Source organism: Medicago truncatula, chromosome 5 (genome assembly GCF_003473485.1).
Source record: "Medicago truncatula cultivar Jemalong A17 chromosome 5, MtrunA17r5.0-ANR, whole genome shotgun sequence".
Taxonomy (NCBI): domain Eukaryota; kingdom Viridiplantae; phylum Streptophyta; class Magnoliopsida; order Fabales; family Fabaceae; genus Medicago; species Medicago truncatula.
In genome coordinates, this window is record NC_053046.1 from 14,453,808 (window position 1) to 14,464,717 (window position 10,910).

Below are 10,910 nucleotides of genomic sequence, written 5' to 3' on the forward strand. Positions count from 1 at the left end.
AGACAATTTATACACATATGTATCATAAGTTATTTTCATTAGTTTTTCTAAACCGAGGCATAAATGCTTAAGCAAACAACACTTATTGTATGGTTGAAGTATAGAGAATGAGAGGTTCATTAATTCTTCAGGAGTACTTCTTACCAAGTACTTGTACTACAAACATTCATTCACATTTCATGGTTTTTTTTTTTGTAATTTTGAAATGACAATTCAAACACAAAGTAAGGGGTGGGGGTTGAGGCTTATATTGTCTATTGACCACAAAGTATCATTAGATAGTCTAGACAACTCAAACCATGTTTCCATAATTTAGGAAGTGTCGTAAGCCCGCACCCACCTGAACTTGATATGTTTTTCTCGCTCAAATAAATTATCAAATAAAGTAGATAAAAAATCCAAAAAAAATGTCAAAAGAAAAAGGAGTAGGAAAGACCGGAAAAGAAAGCCAAAAAGCACTTGACCCCTTGAAGAGGTAAGTCCACACATTTTCTCATTTCTCCTTCGAAGCTAAAGTCCAAACTCTATTTTCAACCAAACTAAATCTTATTAATACTGTTATTACCTAAAATTAGTGTGTCCTTTGAAAAAGTTAAGGTTCATTAAATTGTTACAAAAGTAGGTAATTTGCTTAATCACCACCATCGCCTTAATTTTTGTGGGAGTCCCCCAGGTGAGTCCCACCATCACCTTATTTGTTTATACACATTCATTCAGTAGAACTATGCAATACAATGGTGAATAATATTTGCGGGCATATTTGTCAAAAAAAATAAATATATATTTGCGGGCATATGAATGTCATTTCATACATAGGATCATTATTAATTTTTTTTGAAAGAATGAATAGGATCATTATTAATTATTGCAGACATGTGTTAGCTTCAAATCTTATAAACTCAATTTCTAAGTTTATTTGAATACAAGTCAATGAAGTTATTCAAATTTTAGTTTGAGTAACTCAATGTTATGTTAGTTATCAACTTTTTATTAACATTCTAACATGTATTACTGTTTTTATTATTATGAATGAAATGCATTAAATTTAGTTTCGTTAAAAAAATAAAATAATAATCTATACCAATATATAAAAGGAATACATTAATTTTACAGATTGAACTTTTTCTTTCATTTTTATCCTTTATTTACACTATTTTATTATTTTTATATAATCATTGAAATTATCAATTAAAAAAATTAGTTAGATCCCACTAGAATAGTACTCCCCCCATTTTTTAACTGTCATTTCATGTTTGATTTTGTGTTTCTATTTATTTGCCGTTTTGATATTTTAAGGTACAATTTTTCAATTATACCCTTTCTCAATTACTCATACTCATTTTCAATAAAACTAATTAATCCTATGCATTTGGATAATTTAAGTTTGTTATTTTTTAAACAATTTTTTTAGAACAAACTTTTGTTACTTATAATAATGGATCAATGAAGAGTAGAAATTATATAAATAAAATTGTAACATTGTTAAAAAATTTAAGTAAAAATTATAAGAACAATTCTAATGCGAAAAATTGTTTCTTATGAAAGAGTTAATGTGTGGAAAAAAAGAGTTTGTTAAAAAGAAAAATAGTATACCAATCCATCGGTTGATTGATATATATGGAATCAAATTTATTAAAAAGAGAAAAAAATAAAATTAATTGATAGTTTAAAATGAGAAACATAATAGAAAAAAATAATTCAAAAAAATCCATTTTTTTAATTTCATGCTCCTATTCTAAAACGACAGTATAACAAAAAGGAAGATGTAATAATTCATAACAATATGACTAACAATCTACAATAATTGAACAATATAACAAAAACTATATTTCGGTATAACATTTTTTCTTTGAATATTACCCTTCATTGGATCATTTTTTTACCATTTATCAGATTGTGAAATTATCAATAAAAGCAGGAAGACTTCATTCATAATATTAGTCGTCTTGAGGTAAGTAATAATATAAAATAAAGATACGGAATTGTTGATTACTTAACTATACTATATACTACTAGTAGTATTTGTATTGTGTGAGAACTTTATCTTTTTCTTCAAGAGTAGTGGCTATCTCTAGCAACAAGAAGAAGAAGAAGTTCCAATCCAAAAGTGAGTTTTAGCATCATCACGGTGATGGAAGAAATGTACGGAGTACCAACAACGGTGGAATACGGCGACAAATCCCTGATGACACCGGAGAATCTAATCTTCCCGGCAGACTACAACAGTTTCCTCATGTCCACCACTTCATCAACCAACCGAATTCCTATGTTCGGATCCGACGATATCTTCACGGCGGCGGAACCTTCTTCCGCCGGAATTCAAGATGACGTGGCATCTAATATCATGAAAGCTAAAATTGCTTCTCATCCTTATTACCCTCGCCTTCTTCAAGCCTATATCGATTGTCAAAAGGTAAAATTAAACTAAGTCTGATCGTAACTACTCTGCAACGTGACGGTCTTAATCCAGTTTAACGAATTTCTATAATTGCTAATAAATTGTTTAGGTTGGTGCTCCTCCTGAAATTGCAAGTTTATTGGAGGAGATTCGAAGAGAAAACGATATGTGTAAAAGAGACGTTGTTGTTTCCACGTGTTTTGGAGCCGATCCCGAGCTTGATGAATTTATGGTCCCCCCCTTAAATCCTTTCTTTCTTTGTTTCGCTTGCACGAACACAAAAATATTTATATTTTTTTTATTTTATTGAAAATAAATAAATTAAATGCAACTTTATTGATGTTGATTATGGTTGTTTCAGGAAAGTTATTGTGACATGCTTGTGAAGTATAAATCAGACCTTACTCGACCTTTTGACGAAGCTACAACGTTTCTGAACAAGATCGAAACTCAACTCAGTCATCTCTGCACTGGTGGTGCTGCTGCTGCTTCACTTCCAACTGCTTCTGGTTTGTTTTTCTTCTCTCTCTCTCTCTCTCTTTCTGTTAGTGGTTGTTTAGTTTTGGAACTCATGTTATTTTTGTTGATAACTGTGCTTTGGTTCTTATCCTCTTGTGGATTAGTTTTTTTGTTTAACTTTAACTATTTGTTTTTGTGTGATTTTAGACACTAAATAATATACTCCACACAGTATAGTTTAACTTTTAATTACTACTATTAAACATGATGAATACACAGATTTCGAAGTAAATCAAGGAAAATAATTAACAAAAAAAGAAGAAAGGTAAACCCTAATACATCCACATCACACAGATATACACACATACCCTCTTTCTATGCGTGTGCAGTTTTTTTGTTTTTGGTCAAATTTTGTGTTCAGTTATAACGTGAGTTTTATGGAATGCTTTTCAGATTTCACTGTTAAACCGTAATGTAATCTGTGATAGTTTGATTTTGTTATAAGAAAAGTTTGTGGTGTTTGGTCATTCAAACCTTTCTTCATTTACAGTTACACGGGTCTTTAATTACACTAGCCTCTTTACTCTAGAGATTTTTGTCTTGTTTGTACTTTTGAGTTTTGAGTAGTTAGCATCACTACTCAGACTTCATTTCTTCATAGTTTTCAATATTTTTTTTGTTTTATTACTAGCTTATCTGCTTCATCCTCGTGAATAATGTTCAGTTTTTATGAACAACAAGGACTTTCTAACTTGACATTGCAAACAGTGGCCTAGATTCAATACACTGACCAAATTTTCTTGCTTCCTATCAAATTGTTTCTTCTTTTAATTCTTTATACTATAGTTTTGATTTTGTATGCTTTCCAGCTCATAGAGACACGTATCATGCTTAATCTGTTAAAGTTTCTGTTAAGAAAATTTATACAGAAAATACATTCAATGAAGTAAGTTTGTTTCTATTCATAAATCATGACATACTAACAATGTGTTGAATATTGCATGACTTCTTGTGGGTTTATCTTTTTTAGTTTCTATGCAAGTCAAGGAAACAAATTTTGCAGTGAATTTTTTTTTTCAAAATGCTATTGTTCATATTTGGTATCAATGTCATAATGACTTTTTTTTTTGATGAAAATGTCATAATGACTTTGGTTGTATCACGGTGAGCCATTGTGATTTTGCAAAATCATAGTGGTTTGACATGATATCAAACATACAAATTAAATCAAATTGTTGTGTGATAATATTATGTCCAAGTAAAACTTTTTTTATCATGAAAAGAAGAGCATTGCTGAGGCTTGAATTGTTGTATGGCTGTGGTAGAATGCAGTAGAAAAGGTTCAAAATTTGTTTGTGATGGATAGATAACATTGGAATGGTACATGTACATCAACATGCAATTGTTGGGAGATTTTTTGTGATTTGTTTTTATTTGTTGTAGTTGGTGTTTTCTTGTTTGGTGCGGTTGTTTGGTCACCTATGGTGTCACTCAAACCACGGGCATTCAATGTTTTTCTCTTATATATAATATTTTCCATTAAAAAAGAACATCTACATGCAATTCATTTATGTGAATTAGTGTTTGGCCTAAGAATGAAAGATGCAATTCATTTATGTGAATTAGTGTTTGGCCTAGAAACATCCCTTTTAAGGTGTGTGCCAACTTCATTTATACATGCATTGCATCTTTCATTCTTTCTTATTGAGTCAACAAATCTTCTCATTCAAAATTTATATATTTATTTCTCTAAAATATTCACATATTTTGATAGGATATCACGGTTTTACTGTGTATGAATACACAAATACTAGTATTAGTACTTATTTGGTACGAAATTTTTCATGAGATAATCTATTTTGCGTGAAACTTAATTGTAATTTTCATAAAATCATTAGGTGAATAACAACCTTCCAAACTCTTACATTTTGGATTAGATGAACACAACATGATCTGACAGTAATGGCATGCAATGATTCTACTTTCATACTTTATTAATTATTAATTATATAATGTATCGAGTTCCAATAGACCACAAGGGATCCATGCTGTTGGTTGATAAAAAAAAAAATAGTCATTGGGAATTGTCTAAAGGGCTGATAGTCTGTAGTATGTTGCTAAAGTAATGTCAGATTTTCTTTAAATGAATTAAGTGCAAAGCAGTTTGGGTTGGTAAGTTCATGGTTTTAAATTGTGGTTGCAGTTACGTTGCAAATCATTATATATTTTGGAAAAATACCTTTGAAATTATGGTTGTGGAGACCTTAAAATCCGTTATATTGTGGTCGCACTTTAAATTGCAGTCGCGTTTTTGTATTATTACTAAATTTGAAGGAAGGTTTTAATGGTATTGTGAACTAAGGACTCCAAGTGATTTAGAATTTGATGGTTTGCTTCTTATATGATTCATCTTCCGGTTCTTAACGGATTTCTTATTATAAAAACTATATCTTACACATGCATTTTGACTCACATGCATATGTGATTATATTTATTTTTGTAGTTATATATAAATTTTAAGGCAAATGTTAACTTATGCCCTCAAGGGCACATGTTAAGGAATTCCTTATAGAAATATACGCATCAAAAGTCGTGCAGTTAATTTATTAAAAGTTAAATTATCATATCTTTCAATGCAAAGTTGCTCTAAGGACAGAAGTTAACATCACCCAAACTTTAATTATATAGATTTTATTTTGGTTTTATCGATTCTAGAATATAAGTTAACAATTCCCATACCGATTTGCCGATTATGGAAGCTGGCACAAGATGTATTAAATTAAATATATCAATTTTGAAAGAATATTTTATGCTGTAAAGCATGGTCACTGGTCAGGTTGGTTATGATTTGAAAATATTGTTGTTTATGTTTGAAAGTACAAATTACCTTTTCAGTTTTTAGCTGTGATGTTTTAATTAGTTAATTAGTACTTTAGAGTTTAGACTGCATCATAGACGGATTCTCCTTCATCATCCCTTTCACAAATATAAATTCGTAATCTTTGCTTCAAAATCAAATTGTTGATAGGAGGATATGAAATCCTTTGTTTTTAATTTATTCATTATTTTCTATTCTTGTTGTACTTCTGCTGATATGAGAAGCAAGTTTTTATGTGCTTAGGAGGGGTATAAGGTTCGTTTGATGGTTAGAGTGTTGAGTGATGAATAATTTAAGTGTTGGATCCTTCCCTCTTTTTTGTTTTTGGTGGTAGCTGAGGTTTGGACCTCGGATCTTGAATATATTATGTATTATTCTTAGTCCACGAGGACTTTGGATCCGTACCTTTACACAACATTAATAATACCAATATTTTTCTGTTGAAAAAAAAAAATTAAAGTTGCCTTGATTGATAAACATAATGTCCATATGGCAACTATGCTATGCTTTCCCTCAAAAAAAAAAAAAACAAAACTATGCTATGCTTATCAACTTGTGCTATTTATCGATCTTCCCCATGTGCTATGAGAAAATCCCTTGGAATTTATTTCCCTAACTAAATGATGTCATCCTCGGTCTTTAGTTTTGAATGTCTTCAACCTTCTCGAGGGGCACTAGTTAGCATTTTCCTTATAATGGAAAATACATGGAATGACATGGTTGAATTTTAGTGTTCATTAGACCTCTAAAGAGACTTCAATATTTCGATTTTAATTTTGATTTGTTTTTTTTGGGTAATATATAACTTTTAGAAGTTTGGGTTATTGTAAGTTTAAATAATGACAACTAGAATCACCTCAATGTGAATCCTAAAGTGCTTCTTTTTCCTTTATGACCAAAGACATGTTAAGTACAAAAAAGTGTACTACATCCAGGCGATATATATTATAAAGTGTTGTTTGAGATTAAAGTTAATGATTGTATATAGGAAGAAAATAGAGGATTGAAGTGAAAAGGAATAATAAACATTAAATTTTGGTAGTGATAGAGCCAATATAGTTGGAGTCACATTCTCAATAGAAATGCTAGATATTTTATAAAATAAAAATAAAAAATAAACTCTAAAGTTCTTTGCTTGAGCCTTATCTCTTACAAGGACAATTGAAAGTAAACATGTGTCATGTCTTTCTTTGTGCTTCCCTTGGCTGTTCTTTACTTTATGTTGTGGCATATATAGAATTGTAAAATGGAAGGTGGGATGTTTATTAGTGTCATTGCGAAATGGGTAAGAGATGGGACGAAATAACAATAGATCATCTAAGAGGATATGTTTGTATCATTGGAGTGAAATAAGAGTTGCCATATTTTACTTATTGATTCTAGCAACAGATACCAAAAAGAAATTGAATGAGAGAATATGTAAATAGTGGGGTCCATTTGCGTTTTTAAAGTTGTTTGCTATTGAAGTAAAATTTTTGGTCAATTCTTAATAGTGATATGGCTGGTTATGGCCCACTAAAAATGGAGTAGATATTTCTTCATTTTTCTTAAGGTCAAGTGAGACACAAGTCAAGATTATTTCTACAATTGGATAAAAAAACTTTATTAATGTAACAAATGAGAGATAACATGACTTCTTAATTGAATGATAGAAAACAAACTTATGTAGGGTGCTAGGCCAATTAACTAACTTGTATACACTAGACAAAGTCTTTTTGAGATCTCCATTATAATAGCTTTTCCAAATAAAATTCTAATCAATGCCACCAAGTTTTGAAATGTGTATATTTATATTTACTCCATCCGTTTCAAAGTTTTTGAGATCTCCATTATATCTATAAAAATGAATGAACCTAAAAAAGTGAATTTTGAGATCTCCATTATATCCATATATGAATGATGTATATGGACCACATACATCGATGTATATGGACCATATACATCATTAAATGAATGAACCTAAAAAGTGAATTTTGCTTATATTTTAAAACGGAGGGAGTATATTGTTTATGACTCTAAAAATTCTATCAATAATGGAGTGGATCCTTATTCCTTACCCTAAAAATATGGTTAGAACCAAATTTTGGTTCTAGTATATGCTTAGATCCTATAAAAGAGTAGACTGGTTTATTCTGTGCAGTCTGTTTTATATACGTTTTGCTACATTGTCTTTTTTTGTGTTAACCTTGTTTAAATATTCTTGTCTATTCCTATGGGCTGAAATTGAAGAACCAAATAAACCCTAGGGTTTTTTCTTGGTAAAGAATAAAGCTTAGGTTTTACCTAGAAGCCTTGGTGTGTGCATAGATTACAGTATTATTAAAAATGATTTCACATTAGAAAAATATAAATGACAAATTACAATTACAAGTTCTTGGATCTCCAAAATAACTTGGACTCATCAGAAACAAGGAATGAAAACCTTGGGAGCTGTATAATAATAATAATGCAGTTTGGTAGCATTATATATTTAACTAATAGGAGGAGGAAGTGATTCTGATGAATACTGAAAACTGATTATAGAACCTTTTACAAAACAATCCCGTGTAGAACGGGTGATATACAAGATTATTAAAACTTTCACATGCACTCCCGGAATTTAAGCTGTTTTCTACAGCAGCTTTTTCGTTTGAAAGAACGTTCAATGCCATGAATATCTTCCCCCCCCACGCACTCTGCCTTACCCTGTCTTAGTGCTTTGTTTTGTTATTGTTCACTATGAGCTTCTGCTATTAACCTTTAGACAATTGGAGGAACCATAACACTTGTCGATTTAGAGGGTCCCTCTTTGGAAAAGAAACCTATCTTATTCTCTTGATAGTAGAGTATAGTTTTGGTTGGGACATTTGCTTTTGGGAACAATTTTCGTACTCATGCTACTACTGGCATGTTACAAGGTCTTCATTTCACAAATTAAATGTAAACATAGTTTAAATAAGTAAATGTAATGGTAAATTTGAATTCAGAAATTGATGGTATGGTAAATTGGTACGTACAATTTGATTGAATGTGAACTTGGACTTGGAGTGATTCTGGATTGGGACATAGTAGTGACAATGGATGGAACCAGGCACTGACACTGATGTTTTCTTTTTCTTTACACTTTCTTTTCTTTTCTTTCCTTTCCAACCTAGGTCTGCTATGATCTGACGTGTACAGTGTACTCTCATGCGACGGTCAAATCCTTGTCGGATTGGGTGGGTGTCAGAAGCAACTTATGGCTACTCGTGGGCTACTAGGCAGCCCTCTAATTAAACATTATTCCATATTTAAGATAAGCTAGTCAGAAATGATAGAGTGCCAAAACTTTATCCCTAGATTAATTAATTAATGTTTAGGAGAAAATATAATTAGATAAGCTGGTCAGATTATTATAAAAAAATAAAATAAAATCAGAAATGATAAAGTGGCAAAAGTATTCACAGTAGATTGACTTTGTATTTTAGGTTACAAAGTTATTTAGATTTAGATAGAAGAACAATTCTTGAAAAAAAAATAAAAAAATTCTTACTTGGGTACGGTCAAATTAAATTAATGGGCACACACATAAATATAAACATTAATTTAAGGTTTATAAATCAAAGTGTTTTCTCCAAATTAATATTTATACAAAGTTTATAAATTAATATTAAGAGCCTTCAATTAATTTATAAATATTAAGAGATTGTCTTAAATTAATTATTATATGAAATTAACACAAAGTTTGCTTTTTTATATGGTTCATATGGACCTTCCAAAAAAAAAAAAAGAACTTGGGTAAACTTTAAAAAAAATTAACTTTAGGTAAACTTTTACAAATTTTTAATAATAAATTGAGTTTTATAATTATAAAAATAGAGTTCCCTCAAAAAAAAAAAATATAAATAGAGTGAAATGTAATATTTTTAATAAGAGTTTATCTTTGGACATTTTTTGAGCTCCATTAAGTACGCCTTTTTTAGAATATATTTTGCATAATTTTTTAACAAAGTTTTTTTAAAGAAATTGTTAGCATCTTCATTTCATTTTTGCATAAACAAATGGTGTTTATTTTTGTTAATTTTTAACATCAACATTGAGATAGAAACAAATAACATTGAGCTTAATGAATTTTCCTATTGTCTTTGTTTTGCTAGATGATGGTGGTGCATCTTCGGACGAAGATCTTAGTACAGGAGATGGTGATGTTCAAGATGGACAATCAAGGGGAGAAGATCGTGAGCTCAAAGATAGGCTTTTACGCAAATTTGGAAGTCACATTGGTACTTTGAAATTGGAGTTTTCAAAGAAGAAAAAGAAGGGTAAGCTTCCAAAAGAAGCAAGACAAACCCTACTTCAATGGTGGAATGTTCACTACAAATGGCCTTACCCAACGGTAAATTTTTCATCACCCATTTACTAAACTTTATACTAATAATAATAATTCAAAACTAACAAATAAATTTTTTTACATGATTATGCAGGAAGCTGATAAGATTGAACTGGCTAAGTCAACAGGGTTAGACCAGAAGCAAATTAACAATTGGTTTATTAATCAAAGAAAACGTCATTGGAAACCATCTGAGAATATGCAGTTTTCTATGATGGAAAATTTTACCGGACGGTTTCTTACTGAAGAATGAGGTGCATTTTCATGACAATCTCAAATGTATATCCTAGGTAATTATTGGTGCTATTTTCTTTTGTAAATTCTAAATTAAAAAGCAGATTACTGACACTAAAATCCTTATTTTCCCACAAAGAAGAAGGGAAATAATCATAGTAATTTGCGTCACTTGTATTCTTGATGAATAACTACTTGACATTGTGAATGAATGCATATATACTTTGCTTCATGGTCCTAAATGAGTTTCACTTTTTTACTTCTAATTTAATAATATTAATTTTTATTTTTTAGTTGTACGTAAAATATAATTAATAGTCTTGACCAAAAAAATATATATATAATTAATAGTATATGCATGATTATTATTTAAAAATAAAAAGTATATGAATGACTATGTAGTAGTCAATGTCTTTTTACTTTGTATTTATTTAAACTATATATACCATTATATAAAAGGATACATAGTTTTAGTGTAGTACATTTTCTTTCAATTACATCCTTTATTTAAAACATTGATGTTTACCATTTTATCCTTTTAATAGGATAATTTAAAGTAGGAGAAATCTAATTAAAGTAGGAGCAATCTCACA

The 10,910-nt window shown here is 29.9% G+C and overlaps 1 protein-coding gene across 1 annotated transcript; it reads left to right on the forward strand.

Moving 5' to 3' along the window:
* The first annotated feature begins 1,964 nt into the window (after window positions 1-1,964).
* Window positions 1,965-10,559, forward strand: LOC11415594 (homeobox protein knotted-1-like 6). The gene is made up of 5 exons (XM_003613135.4): window positions 1,965-2,413; window positions 2,508-2,630; window positions 2,760-2,907; window positions 9,851-10,089; window positions 10,178-10,559. Exons 1-5 carry the CDS (start codon window positions 2,132-2,134, stop codon window positions 10,334-10,336), a joined length of 951 nt encoding a protein of 316 aa, XP_003613183.1. The 5' UTR covers window positions 1,965-2,131; the 3' UTR covers window positions 10,337-10,559.
* The last annotated feature ends 351 nt before the right edge of the window (window positions 10,560-10,910 follow it).

Coding starts and splice junctions, on each gene's coding strand:
- LOC11415594 (XM_003613135.4), top strand. CDS start 2,132: ATGGAAGAAATGTACGGAGTACCAACAACGGTGGAATACGGCGACAAA. Junction 2,908..9,850: donor TTCACTTCCAACTGCTTCTG/GTTTGTTTTTCT, acceptor TTGTTTTGCTAG/ATGATGGTGGTGCATCTTCG. Junction 10,090..10,177: donor ACAAATGGCCTTACCCAACG/GTAAATTTTTCA, acceptor ATGATTATGCAG/GAAGCTGATAAGATTGAACT.